The sequence below is a fragment of the Epinephelus moara genome, chromosome 17 (assembly GCF_006386435.1).
Source record: "Epinephelus moara isolate mb chromosome 17, YSFRI_EMoa_1.0, whole genome shotgun sequence".
In the NCBI taxonomy this organism is placed as follows: domain Eukaryota; kingdom Metazoa; phylum Chordata; class Actinopteri; order Perciformes; family Serranidae; genus Epinephelus; species Epinephelus moara.
Window position 1 is genome coordinate 5,480,398 of NC_065522.1, and position 18,366 is coordinate 5,498,763.

Below are 18,366 nucleotides of genomic sequence, written 5' to 3' on the forward strand. Positions count from 1 at the left end.
CTATAAGGCAGTAAAACGTATTCGAAAAATGCTTTAAACTAAAGTTGAAATTGTCTGTGCTTGCAATTATTTTCTAATTCCATATAGTATGAGACTGGAGCGTAAAACACCAGTAACTAGTCTGTGCTTGCTTGCGTGCAAAACACTCACAGCGTCAATTGTTAACACAAGCTGTAAGCTGTAATTCAGCAGAAAATAAGCAGCTGTGTGTGTCTGAATGGCTTTGTGGAGTTTGTTAGTTGCAGCGGTGGCTGTTAGCAGCTAGCTCCACTTGTTAACCACTGAATTGCAGCAGAGTGAGCAGCCACTGGACACCCTCGAGAAAGTCTATGGGTTGATGCAGTCTGACTGGCAGGCAGGAGGCTCGGTTATCTGTGAATGTAACTGTGTTGTAAGTAAACAGTCAAACAACTCAACGCATCTTTCTCTAAAAGGACTGAAACTCCATTTTTAATCACCAATACTGTGAGAGGACACAAGTTTAAACCGCCAGACTAACATATTGCAGATTCAGAAAGACTACAGGCTGAAATAAAGCTATTTTTCTGCTTTTCAACGGTGAGATCGACAAGTCCGAGTTTACAGTAGGTACTAACAGTAATCTAGCTGTCTCAAATTAGTTTTTTACGTCTTAAGTTTGGCTAAAAAAAACCAAACAATGATGGGCAGCCATAACACATTATGAGCAGTGTAAATTAATTACTAACTGTTCCAATGGAGTATGTGGCAATAAGATTATTTTAAGTAACAAGCCATTAAGCCTGTTCAAAGCTTGCTCTATTTTTCATGTGACCCCATTACCGTACACATTATGACTTAAGTAATTCCTTCTGACTAAAACAAGATAGTAACCTGAACAAACAAGACATCACAGGTCCATGACAGAAAACTTAGTGAGAGTCAAATACCAAACACAATTACAGGTTTTGTTTGATTCAAGTATTTACATGTGCCTTTCCTCCACTTTACAAATCTTCACACGGAGGATTAACACAAATCTGACCACAAATGGAATGCTTGATTCAAACTAATCTGTAAGGCCCTGACAACAAGTCTGGTATTAGAACAAGCCCACAAAGAAATTAAGAGAGTCAATTATGGCTCCCGCAGTGTGGATTTCACTGACAGGTGGCTGTGACAGAATTTTGACAATTTTTGACCAAAAGCTTGTGTGGCAATGCAGCAAACGTCTAGCATATCCATCATGACAACAGGGAGACCGACTGAAACAAACTCCCCTCCGCCTAATAAGCAGAGTTGTGGAGCAGCACTGCAGAGAAGCACTAAAATAGCTCAAGCTCAATGCTGGAGGGGGAGGATTCAACAACACAGGCTCCTCTACAGAACACGACACAAAACAGGGTTTCCTCTTCAACACTAAGTCTTTATTATCACAATTAGATAACAATTACATTATATGCATGGCCAACAAGCCTCACGGAGCAGTGAATATAACAGCTTTAAAATAAAGCTGAACTTTTGTCTCTTTTGTAAAGTGGCTTTTAGTTTCTGGTTGCCAGAGCACCAGCACTTTGTTCTCTGCTGTGCCAACTCTAGGTTAAAATATTCAACACATGTAGACGAACCACTGAATGTGTTAGGATTACTGTCTGCATACCAGCCTCTGTGCATGCGTGTGTGGAATTGAGATCATGTTTGCAGAGAAGGGGAGGGTACTGCAGAACTGGCTGATGGGACTCCTGAAAAATAATACCTGCCAGTACTTTGCCCTTGCACTGGTCAACTTTAAATGAGGAGTAATAATCAAAGTAAGCTGGGGTGCATGATACAAGGTGGTTTAGATCAGCTCACATATTTATGACAGTTTTTAGAGGAAAATGGATGGCTGGACTTTGAGGAAGAGAGAAGGACTGGACAAGTGATGACTGACAGCAAACTAATTTCCAGAGATAGCATCTTGCCTGAAAGCAGAGTATGAATAACGACATCAAAAATAATTAGAGAGATATTAATTTTGCATAACTTTGCTTTTTGTGTCATGCCTTGTCATCATGACACAGTCTTCATCAAGAGTGCTGTGGAAAGTTGCATCAAGACAGAAACCTGACACTAGGGATTGACTGTACCCCGTGACTTCCAAGGTTCTTGCAAGCCAACACTTGGGCGCCATCTTTAAACCCCCACCCACTCTCTGTCAATGGACCACTGCCGAGCTGTAAAGGACAGAGGGCAGGACAGGGTCAAAAGCTCAAATGGAGTGGGGATCACTAGACCATATGCAGCCTTTGTGTCCATATAGCACACTCCACTGGGATTTGGCTACTATAATCTCTGTGCCAACTGCAGCGTCTACAGCTTTAGTATACTGTCGAATAAACCTGTATGTCTGTCAAGACCAAGACTTTTCTATATTATATTCTATAGATGCATACATAACGAACTACTTGACAGAATCTCTTCAAAAGTGTGACCAGGGCTGGGCAATATAACATCCAATAATATAATTATTATTATGATAACTATGAAATGCCACTTAGTGTTAAGTGTAAGTCCAAAGGGGATTTCCCTGGACATTGAGAGGTGTGGCTCTCCCAAGGAGCTGTGTCAGTATTCCTTGTTGTATAAGGTGTTCAGATATTCTGACACGAGAACCCCTGCTCGAATTACCTGACTGCATTTTGACATTTAGTCGGCACAAGTGCTGTCATGCTGTAATAATTTGCATTTCTGACTATGGGTTGTGTTAGTGCAGGCCAGATGATGATGGAATGTACTCATGATCAACTCAATCTACAAAATTACATTCTCATGAGATAAACTTTGCGAAATTGTAAGTGGTTTGGAATGAAAGAGACAATAAGTGACATGTAACCAGTAAACTGTTGAAAGTTGTGTGATAAAAATGTTATCATCTCAATGATAAAACAAACAAAACTGTATACAATCAACCATTTCGCTAATCTACAGTCAAAGTCTCACAAAACCAGTGAACCTAGTTCAATTTCAAGCAACTACACTTCCTTTTAGAGCCTGACCAACATATTGGTAAGCAGATATTAATTTATGACAGAAATACTGTTACTATAATATATGTTGGACAATAAGTGACAAGACATAGAAATACGGTACTGTACTTAGGGGTGGGGGAAATAATCAATTCTTAGATGCATCGCGATGCGGACAATTTGGTATCGATTTACTTATTTAATGTCAATAATCACTTATCTAAATGTCTGTTAAAAACATGATGTTGACGGAACGAAAGTGGCAGAACTCAACCGGGAGAACAGTGCAGTGCAGCACCCGGACAGTGCACAGCACCGATATGCTAAAGTTAACTTGTAACTTATCTTCACAAAACTGAATGCCTCAACATGCACGTATAATCCTTTTATAATCAAACTGTAGCCCTCTGAATCGTAATCAAATTGAATCAGGAAGTGCCTGGGGATTTCCGTCCCTAACTGTACTGAGGTGACAAGACACTGTGCACCTCATCCAAGAGGCTTCTAACCTGAACCTCCAATGGACATTCCATTTCGTTTTGATATTGTGGTTTTGGCCTGGTCAGGTACACCAACAAAAAAAAAAAAAAAAAAGATTTAATTTTCACTAACACGCGCAAATTATATATATATATATATATATATATACACACAATCTGCTTGGCACGCCTATGTTAGTGGCCAGGTGTGCCTCTTCACACAATTACTTTTGTGTATACAACTAAGCACAACACTATGCATGCCTTTAAAAGGGACACTATGAAAGTGCAGAATGTGGCCTTGAAGAACTGTTATAAACACCTGAATTTATACATGTCTGACCAAGTTCATTTGAGGAATATGAAGGCCTTTATGCTCTTAGTATAAGTCTTTGCTGACAGGTGACAAGAAGTGGCGACTAGCCCCCTGAATCAAAGGGCAGGCCACTGTCACCAAGCCAAAAGAAGCAGATGGCTGGAAAGAGATCCGTCTGTAATCACCAAATGGGTGTTTTTGTCTTACCATAAAGCCTGTTCATACATACAAAATCTAAAAACAGACGCTTTTTGAAAAGGAGCAGGCAGTTACAAGGTGCAAGTGAGGTAAGGGGTCCTGTTGAGGTGACTGCATGAGGTCAGAAGGCCTACCGCCCGTAAGGAAGAGGTGTTACCTGATAAGTGGGTTAGTATTGCTGTCAACACATGCTCAGCAAGATGATAGGCTTCAGCCACCCATTCGTCAATGGCTTCTACCTCTTTGGAATATGTGCTGTCAACCACACGGTTGCTTTGGGGACATGGAGGATTAGGTGCTGAGGTAAAGGAAGACTGCTGTGTAGATGTTGCATTGGGATTTGCTTTGCCTAGGTCAGGAACCTTCGACTGGAGAGACACCACCTCCTCCTCCTCCTCTTGACTACTGCCCAGTTCTTTCAGAGCATTGATCGTAAGCTGTTCTTGTTCAAGATCCATCACCATGGTTGGAGGGGACTGGGAAGTAGGCAGGTTGTTCTTGGGAGGAAAAGTTTGGTGTGTGTTGTCAGGTTCTTCATCCTGCCTTGATTTCAGGCACTCTCGCATAAACTCCACAAAGCTATCTGAAGGCTCAGAAATGGAGCCGTCAGGCTCAATGCTTTCTGGGTTGCTTGTTGTGTCAGGTGCACTGTGACCCGTTTTTGTGTCCTGCTGGATCTTTGAGCCAATTTCGTGTGCTGGAAGGGAGTTGCCATTTGCCATATTATCTGTAACAATGTCAGTGGTAGTCGTCTTATTGAAATCTTGTTTCTCACTTCGAAAAGAGGAATACGGGTCTTGGGGATATTCTCTTAGAGATGGCTGACTTGGCTTGGGGAAGGCTTCGTCATCATTTAGTGACGTGAAATTGTCCAGATTTCGACTGCTTTCATTCAGTGGCTCAGCATGGATTTGAGTAGGATCAGAAAGAAACCGCTCCTTGGCATTGTTTAACCCTTTGTCATCAATGTCATCTAAGGGAGAAGATGCATCATAATCATAATCAAATGACTGCCTGTCATATATATCATCTTGCATGAAGCTGGTTTTAGGAAGGTGAGCTGTCTCCATGTAAGCCTCTTTTGCAGCTGTGTTGCTCTTTTCATCCACCTTTGATTTGCTGACCAAAATATCTTGTGCTTCATCTGACCACTCATCATCATTGTCTGGGAAGTCCACTTCTTCATTTGTGACTGTGAAAGGGGAGGGTTCATCGTTTACTTGGTTGGAAGTGGTCTGTGATTTTTCAGATAGTGCTTCATTGGGCAGAGCCTCAGGTTTTGATGCAGATTCCTGATGTACTGTCTCAGGAAGAGATTTCAATATTTTGTGTTTAGGAGAGTATTCAGCATCAGAGTCCACAGGCGAGGATGGAGGTGAGTAGCCTTCCATGAATTCAGTTTCTATGGGGCGTGTTTTGGGTGGTTCATTTTTACCGTCCTCTGGCTCTGTGGTTTTTGGAGCCTCTCTAGCGGGGTCTTTTACGACCTCATAGTCCTCTTCTTCCTCTGGCTCAAGTTCCATTTCCATCTCCTCATCACTGTAGTTTGGCTCGTCCGTCTCAATAACATTTATTGTTGGAACCTGCATTAGCTTCCTCTCAGACTTCGGTGGAGGAGTCTCCTTTTCCTCAGAGGAAATATTGGGAGCTGTGGAAGCAGCTGTAGTGGTGGGATCATTTGAAACTGCCGTATCAGAAGATGGAGGAGGAACAGAAGCAGGAACAGTGATACCATCTTCAATGACAGTGTCGTCTGATTCTCCTGAGCTGTCCGCTTCGCTTGCCTCTGGAGGCTCCAGATCTCCGGTCCACTTGGTCTTCTTGTCATCCAAAACACTCTGTTTTGCATCCGTGCCAACTGGTGGAGAGACGGGAGGAGATGGTGCGCCAAAGCCTGCAGGAGGTGCAGGTGAGGCTGGAAGCACTGAATCAAGATTTGATGGAGCCGGGGCACCTGATTTTTCCTGCTGATCCCACATGTAGGCTGTTGGCAAGAAGCTGAGGTCAAACTCTGATTCCTCCTCAACACTCGTCTGTTTCTGTGCATCACTGAACTCATCCTTCAGTTTTGGAGCTTCAGCAGGAGAATCCATGAAAGCATCGGGGACACCGGCAAAAGCAGCAGGAGCATCTGGTATAACCATTTCAGGCTCCTTCTCCTCTTTTGACGCAACACTGTCTGAAGTCAGGGTGCCTTTGATTAAATTTACAGCATCAAAGTCTGGCACAGGAGGTAAATGGGCCTTCATCCACTCTTCTGTTTCTTCAAATTCATTCATTTGTCTTAAATCTCCAAGTACTTCAAAGGGGGATTCTGGTGACTCCTGATCAGCAGAACCTCCTCTTTTCTGGACAGGTGATGTGAATTTCTCAGTGGGAGATTTTGGGGTCTCAGTGGGAGCTTTGGGGGTCTCAATGGGAGTTTTGGGGGTCTCAATGGGAGTTTTGGGTGTCTCAGTGGGAGTTTTGGGTGTCTCAGTGGGAGTTCTGGGTGTCTCAGTGGGAGTTTTAGGGGTCTCAGTGGGAGTTTTAGGGGTCTCAGTGGGAGTTTTGGAGGTCTCCGTGGGAGATTTTTCGTGATGGCGGTCTCTGAAGTGAGAGTAACCTCCATCGCTTCTAAAATCAGGTTCCTTCTTTTTGGCAGCGAGTGCCTCCAGTGCCTTTATTCGCTCCGATACAGGAGACGTCTTTATCGGTGAGTCCGGTTGTCCATCCGGCGGACCTGCTTCACTCCCATAATTACCAGGAGTGAATGAGCCAGGTTGAGAAGGAAAGCGAAGGGATGTCGCAACACCTTCGCAGGGCTTGTCCGAGCCCAGGACCACTCTTTTGTCTGCATTGGCGAGCATGAAGAACGACAGCCAAGGGGAAAAAGGAGGGGAGGTCATGTAAATCACAGGCACTAAACTCCCATGCACTTCTAATATTATTCAGCGAGGCCTTAATGTTGCAGCCCAAGCATTCATGCATTGCGTCATGGAAGGCAGATTCATATAATGGATGATCTTCAGTTTTTGCATGCTGCTCTTAACTACTCCACAAAGTTGCCATCAGGCAGCACTCAGTATGGCAACTTAAGGTATCTGAATGATCAGATGAAGCAGCAAAAGAAATAAAATCTCACTGATCTCACCACATGTGGCTGTGGGGACTGCATGTCACTTGCAATTTGTATAGTAAGTACATAACTTGCTATACGCTTGCAGGCTTGAAAGCAATTTCTTTTTGATAGTGTTCATTTGACTGGTTGTTTGTGAACAGTTAACATTATTTCTTTCGTAACTACTACCTTTGAAAAGGTTTTGATTTGGAACCGGTTCTCTTCATACATATGTAGCTGAAATAAATAAGGAGATGGTGTGTGATTTTTTTCAAAACCCAGAATAGTTATCAATTATTCTTCTCTTAGTTTCATGTAATCTGATGTTAGTCCCAAGTATTTTTAGGTTATGTGTGTTAAGTTAAGCCCCCACATCAATTTTACAAAAAACAAAATAAAAAATGTCACAAAAAAAGGAGAAAAGGTTATAACTGGTGACACTTAATTGTCTAATCCCATTATATCTGCTACTGGTTACCACATAGGGCACTTTCAACAGAGATCACCATGGAATTAAACAAAACTGAAGTAACATGGAAATTAGATATAAAATGCTTCAAAAAAAAAAAAAAAACAAGAAAGAAAAGAAAACAAGCCAAATGTCACAGAGATAAAAAAAAAAACTGCCTGTACTTACTCCAAGGCCTTTTTTTGTATTGCAGAATATAATATAATTCATTTTATTTATTTATTTTTTGTAAAGTAAAGGTTGATGTCGCTGCATAGTGATTTTCTTGTACAGTGTTTTCTATTGTGTGAATGAAGACAGTCACACACTCACAGCCACGATGCAAAAAATATTTTAATAATTTGCCAACCTCTCTTCTCTCTTTTATGACAGGGTTTTCTCTTGCCATCTACAACAGAGGCTGGCCCACTCTGCCACATGGTTCATTACCTCATCTGACAGTTTGGAAATTAATAGATATTTTAAAAGTAACACTTTACCGGTGGCTCCCCTGCAATAATGTTTCACCATAGATATCCATTACAAAACAAATGGCTGTCAAACTGTGAATAAATTGTCCTGAGCTTCACATTCCTTTAGAACCAGCCCGTACGATATATATGGAATGGGTGCCATCTTGACAACGCCATATCAACTTTCGTAACGTAACATTCTTGTTTGACAGACTGCACAAACAGCATCTAAACAGTGCAACTGCAGCAAGTGGGGTGTGTTAAACTAATCATTGCCTATTGACCCGCTGATGAAACATATGGCCTAGTGTTCTGCTTAGTGTTCAGGCTCAGGTGACTTTAAGTTAATAATTTTCCTTTTTTTTGTTTAGAAATGTGTTTTTCTTTCCCTGACTGTGCCAACTGTCTATGTGCATATGCCAAGTAGACAGCTCAAATATACAATATACTAACGTTATTAGCATAAGCCTATAACATTTGGCATTGCATAAATTAGCCTAGCAACTTGAGGACTTTGAGTCTACTCATATCAAGCTGGGAACAACAGCAGCATTTAACAAAGATGAAAATATTACAAAATTTGGCTCCTTTATAAATCAAAAGGTTCACTGACAAAAGAACTGTCTTTTGCTAGACACAATTTCCCCATGTATACAACATGCTAACTTATTAGCTTACGGTTATGACATTTTACATTGCATAAATTAGCCTAGCAGACTTTTGGTCTTCTCATATGAAGCTGGAAAGAATGGCAACATTTAACAAAATGGCAAAATTTGGCTCCATTATATCTCACAAGGTTCACAACATAAGAATTGTCTTTTGCTAGACACATTTTTCCCCTCATATGCAACATGTTTACATAATTAGCATATGCCTATGACATTATATATTGCATTAATTAGGCCAGCAGACTTTTCCTTGACTCATATGGAGCCCGGAGCCAGGATAAATCTCACACAAGCCTTCAAATACTATTTTGTGGAGGCTTTATTATGTTCACAATTTATTGTGTCTTATCTGTGGAATAGAAATATATAAAAGATTCAGGTTTCCACTAATGGAAATGGTTTACAAGTTACACAAATAATAGGAGGTCAGCGTCACTGCGACATGTAGTTACATTTCTGGGGAGGTGCATGTCAGGCTATGGCGTAAAGTACACCACTACCCAAAGCCTATGACGATTCAACGCAGAAGTATAAACCCCGCTTTAGCTTGGCAAACTAACAGTCAGTAATGAATCAGGCAGGTCAAGCTGAGGTCTGAAATCAGGCAGTACCTGTCTAGTCGGGTTAGGTCGGGTCTTAAAGATGTGGGTATAGGCCAGGTTTGAGTGTCAGTTCTAAAACTGTCATCTGCTGAGATAAGCGCCACTGCCTGACTTAGATATTTTACTTCCTCCTGCTCTCCTTACAGATCTCCACTGCTGTTTCAAATTCCAAACACCAGTGACAAGGATCCATGTAACAACAAGTGGATACCAATTAAAGCTTTCCGCACATTATTTTCAGACACTGAGAAATCTTAAAAATGTGTTAAACACGAACACTCAGAAGAGTTGAATTCATTGTTGCGGTCAGTTACTTGCAACATAATTAGTATTTGCTAACTGCCTATTATAACATCAAAATTATGTAATGCTCTCATACCAAATTGGTGAAAAATATGCCAAAAGTTAGATAATACTGCTTTCCCAGTGCAGTTAATCAGGTCATTTCAGCACCACCATTTCCTCAGCCGCACAGCTGAGGTCGCTTTTACAATCACTATGATGGCAGGGCCCCCTTCCCAAGCCATGTGGCCCCTAGCTGCCCTGGAGGCCACAGAGATCTAAAGATGTTCTAAGCAACTGTTCCAACAATCACATGATCCCTTTCAGCACCAATGATCTCCCGTGTCACCCAACATCAAGCTATTACGACAGGGAATTGGCAGCTATATTAGGAAATGAACATCAGCTGCCCAGCTCAACCTGAACTCCAACCTCCAACCGACTGATTTAACTGTCACCCACTGAGGTCTTTTAAAAAGGTATTTCAACAAACACTGGTTTGGTCTATTTCATGCCAGGTCCAGATTTTTCCAACTTCAAGTGAACCTTGCAATGTTAGCTGTGCTGTCAGCATGATCCCATAACCCCACCCCTCCCCTGCCACTGTACAGACACAGACTTTTCCACAGAGGTCCAACTGACTGGTCCACTTTGTCTTGGACTGCCACCTCCCCTGCGCCACAATACAATGCCTTGTTCAAACTAGGCCACATGAATGGACTTTCCATCTCACCAACAGCGTTGTAGTCCTTTGGCTTTGCACTAGTAAACAAATTCCAAAACAGCTCATGCTCTGTGAATACATCCACAGATTTTAGACAGAGCCTGGGCTACGTGATTGGAACCTAGACTTCCAAAGGGACTATCAGTCAGGAGCAGCTTTATGAGCATGGTTCAGATAAAGCTGTCAACAACTTTGCTTTGTATTAAGCCACTAGTCATGTGCCATCTGCCAAATTAGGCCTCAGTGGCCTTCCCCGTCTGATTTATGTAATCTGCTCCCTGCAGTAACTGGACTTGAGTGATTATGTATGTGGCCTGTGTAGCAAAATCATTTGCATTTGTTTTTGACTTTGGGATCAGAATATGTCATGAGATAATCTCAACTCACCATGATGAAGTGGTTATACATTGAGGAGGATCACAACCATTTGTCTCCTTGTCACTCAAATTTCATTAAGTGGTATACACCAAACTGAATATCTAAAGATCACAGATGAAAGCATCTACATTGACACTGCAAGCACTGATTCACTGATAAAATATTTTACAGTCAGATATCCTTGGTGAGAAGTAGATGAGTCTGTAAGAGTTCAAACTCCACAGGGTGCAGTCACGTCATGTCATTCCTCACTTACAGAGTGAATAGGTTGGATGCCTGTGACATAAGTGTGTAATAGTAACGTGACTAAGAATACTTTGTGGCTCATGTCATCATCTACCCTCATCCGTATCTATCCTAATATATCACTACTTTCACATTTGTTCACACAACTTCTAAGACTGATGAAATCACAGCACAAAAAGAATCAGAAAATAAAGAAGCAAAACTGGTCAAAGAAAACCTATTTATTAATGCTTAAGCAAGGATGTGAGACATGCACAAAGCCTACAAAGCCATAAGCAGATAGTGGGGTGGAGGGCGAGTGAGCAGCCACAGGCGATGGCAGGCCCAGGCCGCTGGGCGGTGGATGATATCTCCAGTGCCACTCATCCTCTGGGGGCCCGGTTTGCTACTCGGGCTGAGGGGAGCTTGGGCTTGGATACTAGGGCAGCAGGAAGCTGGTGCCCCCTGGGATACCAACCTGATCCAATTTTAGGTTTCTGCTCTTGTGCGCACAATGTGAACTTGAACTTCTCTGCTTTCTTAAAATAAGGTGGCAATCTTGGGATTATCTTGAACCTACAGTGAGTGCTGCTGACCTAAATAATGCTCGCTAGCAGGCAGCGAAAACTGAAATGGATCAGATTGCTAGCAGCTGCGGAGGCATGGTTTTACCAGTCTAATTCCTGGCATCTGTAAAGATTCTAGACAACGGCGAGAACAAGCAACAGTAAATTCTGAAATGGCCATAGACTTGTCTTGATTCGTGTTAGTGACTGCTGGTGATTTATGACAATTTTATCAATCACCTCCATGGCACCTGAGGCACAAATTGTATCACGTGTAAATATTTGTATAAGCTCTATTGATTTAATCTCTGCTGCTCAGGCGATGGCCTAAACAGAAATGGATCAGGTTGCTAGGAGCTGCAAAGGTATGGTTTTACCAGTCTAATTCTTGGCATCTGTAAAGATTCTGGACATCGGTGAGAACAAGCAGCAGTGAATTCTGAAACAAACAGACTCGTTTTGATTTGTACTCTTAGCTGCTGGTAATTTATGTCAATTTAATACATTTAAAAGTTCAACGTCCACTGTTCAAACTATGGCTATGCACAGATACATTCCCTGGAGCCCTAACAATGTAACCTGTCAATAGGGCAAGATGGCCATTTATAGCAGGAGCTAGAAAGGTTTCATCTCATGTTACAGTGAGGGTTGGGGGTGGCGAAGAAAATTACCAATACCATATGTCATTGAAAACAGGAGGAGCTGTGCTGCCTGGCTAACTTACAATTAGTGCAGCAACTAAGGGGTCAGTTATGTTGGAAACAGATGGAATTCCTTGACAAGGTTTGTAGGAGGAGGGGCGGGTAAAGGTCGATCGAGCTGGGAAAGGAGCTGGGGTTAGGTCTACAGTTCATCATGTTGTTGGTAACTTTGCAGGTTCGTTCTATTTTTATTGGACTCTTACGAGCAGGAGAGGGGCACTAGAAAGAGGGATGAAGTAGAGCAGTACAGCAGCAGGCCAGCGAGAGAGTACAGGACAGAGGGGAGAGAGCAGGCGAGCAGCGTAAGAGAACCATACACTTGCCTTGAGGAGACTGAATGAGAGATACAGGCGAAGAGGAAAGAAAGGAATCTGAAAAAATAAAAAGGACAGAAGAATGATCATCATAGAAGAGGAAGAAAAGAAGTCCTGTCCACTGAACCCATTCAAAGAAAGGCAGTCAAATCAAAAGAAAACAAGAATTATCTTATCCAGCTTTAACAACTCTACATGCTATACAAAACCACTTCAAAAAATAAAGACCAGAAAATACTTATGTTAATAGAGTTGCCTCATGCATATGCTCTCATTGTTTACTTCAGTAAACATACAATAACTTTAACACATGCACTTATATTTGCTATGCAGGCAAGTTTCATTAGAAAGCACTTCCACTAAAAGCACACCTCACTTTGCTTTAGTGTTGCAATGAGCAAACAGAAGTGCTTCCAACAAATCAACTACAACCAAAAGACCACCAGTTCTTCTTTAATACTCCCATGGTTTATGTTGCTACAGTAAAAACCAGCAGGGCCAAAAGATTTCATCTACAATATATGGCCTTAACTATGTGTCCAACACCCCAGTGTGGAAGAACTTGACTGGCCTGCAAACACAGATCCCTGACTTTAACCCCACCCAACACCTTCTGGGATGAACTGGAGTGCTGACCTGTGAACCTGACCTTATCACCCAACCTTACTAATGCTCTTGTGGCTGAATGGGAGCAAATCCCTGCAACCAGAATCCAACATCTGAAGTGAAGCCTGAAACCAGAAGAGTGCAGTCAGGAATGTTACAGTCCTCATACTCCTGGTCAAGGAGCAAGCAACCATTTTCCATTTCATGTTTGAGCACATTACATCCTTGAGGTGTCATGGTCAAGGGGATGCCATTAGCAGTTCACACCTCATTCTCCTTTGTCATCAGACTGGTTGGGAATGCCAGGAGAAAAATACCTTGAGTCATGGGTAAAGACTGAAGATGTGTGAGAGTTTCAGGTTTGCTAAGGGAGGTGGGGCGTCTCCCTTCAGTCTCTACAGGCTGGGCAGGTTGGTGTTGGTGTGCCCTTGCAGTGCGGCATTCCATCTCTCAGATTCACATGGCTGTTGCCCTACTAACACGCCACACCTTTACTCTTCAACTACAATGCAAACCCAAAATCTCACTTGTGATTTCACATCTGAAAGAAGCAAATTCGTGGGGGCTGAATTCAGAAGGCTGCAAGCAGATGCTAGTCCCTTAAAAATATATGTATATACAAGACATCCTTGGGCACATTATAAAATATAAAAATATGCTTAAATGTCATGGTTCATCAAAAAACACTTTCACTATTGACAAATCTGCACATACATATCAGATTGGGATATTTTCTGTACAAAGGCACTCTGTTGGTATCTGACCAATGTGAAGCTGTGGAAATGAAACAAAAACACACAAACATACAGATCTGAAGAGGACAACACACAACTTGAGTGCATGTGATGGTGTTCTGAACACAGCAGAGAGAGACAAAAACCAAGCTGAATATATGGAGAACTGACTAAACACATTAGAAATTAGAATGTCTAACAACCGGTATGCAACCAGAGCAGAGGAGTATAAAAGAGCTGCTGGATCAGTCAATAAACAAGCTGAAAGCAAAACATCTATGACGTCCCCCCTGTGAAGTTTTTCTGATGGCTCTCCATTTACAATCCCAGCAGACACAAAATAATGGTAGCATCCACTGGTGTTATTTCTTGCCACTGCAGGAGTCCAACATTCATTCTCCTTTAAGGTTAGGTTTCTATATACATCTATAGTTTCTCGAAAATTATCTGCCATTTTAGCTGCTAGATGCCTCACTTTCTTACGACAACAGGATGCCAACTTAGTTTGTCAACTGAGTGGTGGGGTACAAGTGACGAACAGCCAGTTGACCAGAGCTTTTTAGCTAAGAAATTAAGCTTAAGAGATCCAAGTCTGTGGGCCACACACCCAAAAATAATGAGCTTAAAGAGGCTGAAAATATCTGTGGAGCTAAAGGTAATGGCAAGGTTTCTTTGTGGGTTTGTCACTACAAATTTTAATTGGATCCATTGTTAAAAAAAGATGGTTTGGATATATTAAGTGGGGTTGTATGGGGTACTTATCCATGCTGGAATACTGACATGGAAGCTAAGCAATGTACTGCTGTGGACAGGGGGCAGCAGCAAAATGTATTTTGGCCACTTAAATAAAGGCTCACCTTTAAAAAATAAAATAAAAATAAATAAATCAATAACTGTGTACACTATAGAGTATGTCTACCGCTTTACCTTACTGCCCTTTCCAAAGGGGAAGCCCTTAATGGCTTCAGTTCCCCATCCACGCTCTAATGAAAGTCACCAGACTACATTGAGAAAAACAGTCATTTTAGCTCAGTGGACATGGGGCTACTGGGCTCCTGCTGCCTCAATCAGTTAATCTGTGTTTTTGTGAGATTTTGGTGAGTCCGTACTAACCTTTAAAATGCCCAAGTCACACAATAACACAAACTAACAAAGTGATTGAGGCAGAGGCAGAGGCAGAGGCAGAGGCAGACCAGCTGCTCCTCCGTTCAGGGATGTTAAATTACCATTTTTGTATGGAGTCTGGCTCGGGATAGAGCAATATAATAGTTTAAGATTTCCATCAGAAATCACTGTTTGACAGTAAGCTAAAGTGGTGAAAATATTCTAAATATAGTGTACACTTTAAGTGATATTGATTTTTTAGGTGGGTAAAATACAGTATGTCAGCTACCCCCTGTCCACAACAGTATGTTGCTTAGCTTCTGTGTCAGTAATCCTGCCTGCTTCTCCAAACTGGGGGCATACCGACTGACATCTGCTGCATGTAATACACAGGTAACGGAACGTAAGTTCCTCATACAACCCCACTTCAAAATAAAAAATTCAAACTATTCCTTTAATATATAAATGGTAATGTAGATTTAAGCTATATCCAATTGTACAAATGGTCATTTTTGGAGTCTTGAACAAGGATTAGACTACCTTCATGCAGCTACAGTGTACATTTCAAATACTACAATTCTTCTGTGTTTAAACTGCCATGGGCAGACACGAGTAAGGAGTCAGCTTTGCCACTGGCCTCTGGCTTCTTAGGCTCATCTCCTAATGGAAGTGATGGTGCAGGGTGTGTCTCCTGCCATTCCTGCCCTGCTGCTTTATCCTGTACTGTCCACCCCTGAGGGCTATCCGATTGCCTCCTGTGACCTCAGTGATATGGTCCGCTCCAGCAGGGAGTGGAGGGAGGAGGGTTGACTTGGCAAGAAAAGTGCAGAGGGAGAGGGAGGCTGAAAGAACTCCGTGTTCCTTAAGGCTTTGCTGGTGTGCTTCACTTTCAAGTGGTTTACAGTGAGCAGCACCTCTTGGTTAATGAACCAAAAGCAATTTCAAATCACTAAAACATGAGTTCATTAAACAGCATTGATAAGAATGACACAAAAATGAATGAAATAAATGAATCATACCCCTGCATGTAACCAATTAGTTTCAGGCAGATTACAGGTTTAAAAAAGAAATGTGTGTTAATTAGTAAAGCTGTGTATTGCTAAGTTTGGGATACTACTGCTAATTACAGTCATTGGAATCATGTTAACTCATCAAAATGGTAAAGTGTTATGTAAACTTTACCAGAGCAGAGGAAAGGAACATAATTCTCCCCTTTCATCAGTGAACACTCTCTGAGAGGCAATAAATCAAAAGGTGGGGTCTGATGTCCCCAGTAAAGGTTAGACTGGTCATATTAAAACATTCCTATGAGGACATATGAGCACAGAAACAACTAAACAGCTAACTACACTTATCAAACTGCGAGTGGAGAATTACTGTTAGGTGTCTGATGCTGCAACAATCTGTTACTAAGTCTAAAGTACCTTTTACAAAAAAAGCACTGTTTAGATTACATGTAATGCTGCAATACAGAGACTGATTCAAAGGCTAACTTCCCTGAACATCTGATGCAATGTAGTTTGAGAAATGAGGTCCTCATTTTGAAGTGTGCCACTTCCTTTGTGACTCGTGTCACTCATCAGTGTGCAAGTCAAGTGAAATGGGCCCAGCCTCAGACAGAGGCTGGAAAGGCGGGCCAGGCCATCTGGTAGCTGTGACGTCCTCAGACTGAAAAATAAACCTAGTGTAGTTTACTATACTACATTAAAGCCCGAGTAATATGGACAGAAGCACATCTTTGACATAAAGACTACATGTCAGTTATGTGGCAATGTCTCAGGATAATTCAGTATTCAATAGTAGTATTTCCAGAATCATGGAAATGTACAGAATTGCACCACCATACTCATGTCAACATGTCCTCTTTCTGAGATAGATTGTTTTTAATCGACTAATTATTTCTAGTTTTCGTCTTGGGTGTGTTTTAATTATGTTTATTTTCATTGCAAATCAGCACTTCCTATAGACGTTTCAGATTAAATGCCATTGGCTAGTCTTAATGTGCAAGAAGTGGTGAGCATAACTGACAGTTTTCCCATGTTTTTGTGTGTAAGTAACTGTAGGGAACAATTTTTGAAATTCATCCAGTATTGAGCTAGAGTGCTACACCTAGCAGTAGTGAAACCCGCTACACTGTAAAGTTAATGGGCAATGTGCACCATCAATTTACCTCCATTAAAAGTGCGTGTTTTTGCCACTCACAGTTGGACTGTTGTTATAAGTGTCTGATAAAATTATGGTAAAGAGTAAGATCCTTTTAGTTTGACCAGACACAGCTCTAAAGTTGCTATTGCCTAACCCACCAGATTCCATTTCAATAAACAGTAATTTTAGCATTGTAAAATATACGTCTTTCAAAGTCCACAGAAACAAAATAAAATTCTCAAAAACCGTCTTGGTTTGTCTTTCCACAGCTTCAACAATTGCTAACTTTTGTTTGGTTGAAATAAACTTAATTCCCCCAGTTAGATGGAAAAACATGATGGCTCTATAGATGCTAAAATTACTGTTTATTTAAATGGTGTCTGGTGACTTTGGTAACAGTAATTGTGGGGCTGTTTCTCTGTTAATAATAAAGGATATTTCCTCTTTAAAAAGGTCTGTCTTTGTATGGATCCTTTCAATAATGTGATCAGACACTAAAAATAACAACCTGAGCCTGTCAGTGGCAAAAACAAGCACTTACAGTGGATGTACATTTGCGCCACTGTGAATATTCCCAAACTGGTTCCATTGCGGCCTGTTTCTCTGCTGCCAGCTGCAGCCCTCTTGCTCAATACTGGACCAATTAAAAAAATTATTATTCTCATTAGTCACTTAGACACATGGGAAAATAGGGTCAAAAAACAAAAAAAAACCTAAGTTCTTTAACTATGATATAATAAACCTGGTGAATTTAAAACTGTTGTTTTAGTTTTTAACAAACAGCAAATTAAAAACAGGGGCAGAGAAGAGAATGGGGAGGCTACTTTCTAAAATATGCTAAAAATATACCTATCCAACAGGAAAAATTTAGGCTCAACAATGTCTCTTCAATATGAGCCTGCTTCCAAGTAAAGGCCTGTATGTCTTTGCAGCTAATAACAGCTACTCTTTGAGAAGGAAACAATGCAGATATTTCACTGAGCTTAACTACTGTCCTTTAACTATTTTACATTTTCATCCTGTAATAACATCATAGTTCCTGTCTGCCTAAACACAATCATAACATTATTTACAGATGGATTTATAATATATAAAATATTTGCTGTTGATTTCACAATATATCACTTTGTTGGTTTTATTTAAAATGAAAATGAGTCCGTAAAATACAGATATTTCTGTAACATTTCTTAAAATATAAAAGTTAAAAAAGTGACATTCATTGCCAACCCTTGCAAAAGTATTTCCGAGTAGGAGGATCACATCTGTGAACACTGTCTTTCTATATGTCACCGATGCAGACTGAGTAGGCCCCAAAGCCTATATTTTGAAGTGAC

At 41.2% G+C, this 18,366-nt stretch overlaps 1 protein-coding gene across 2 annotated transcripts in view; it reads right to left on the reverse strand.

The window, feature by feature from the left end:
• rtn3 (reticulon 3) overlaps nucleotides 1-18,366 on the reverse strand; it is a 37,431-nt gene that overhangs the window by 16,865 nt on the left and 2,200 nt on the right. Inside the window, exon 2 of one of the 2 annotated variants that reach the window (XM_050067967.1) lies at nucleotides 12,453-12,500. The exons of the other annotated variant lie outside the window; for it this stretch is intronic. Within the exon in view, the coding sequence (XP_049923924.1) occupies nucleotides 12,453-12,500 (48 nt within the window). The remainder of the gene's footprint in view (nucleotides 1-12,452; nucleotides 12,501-18,366) is intronic. 2 annotated transcript variants of the gene reach the window in all.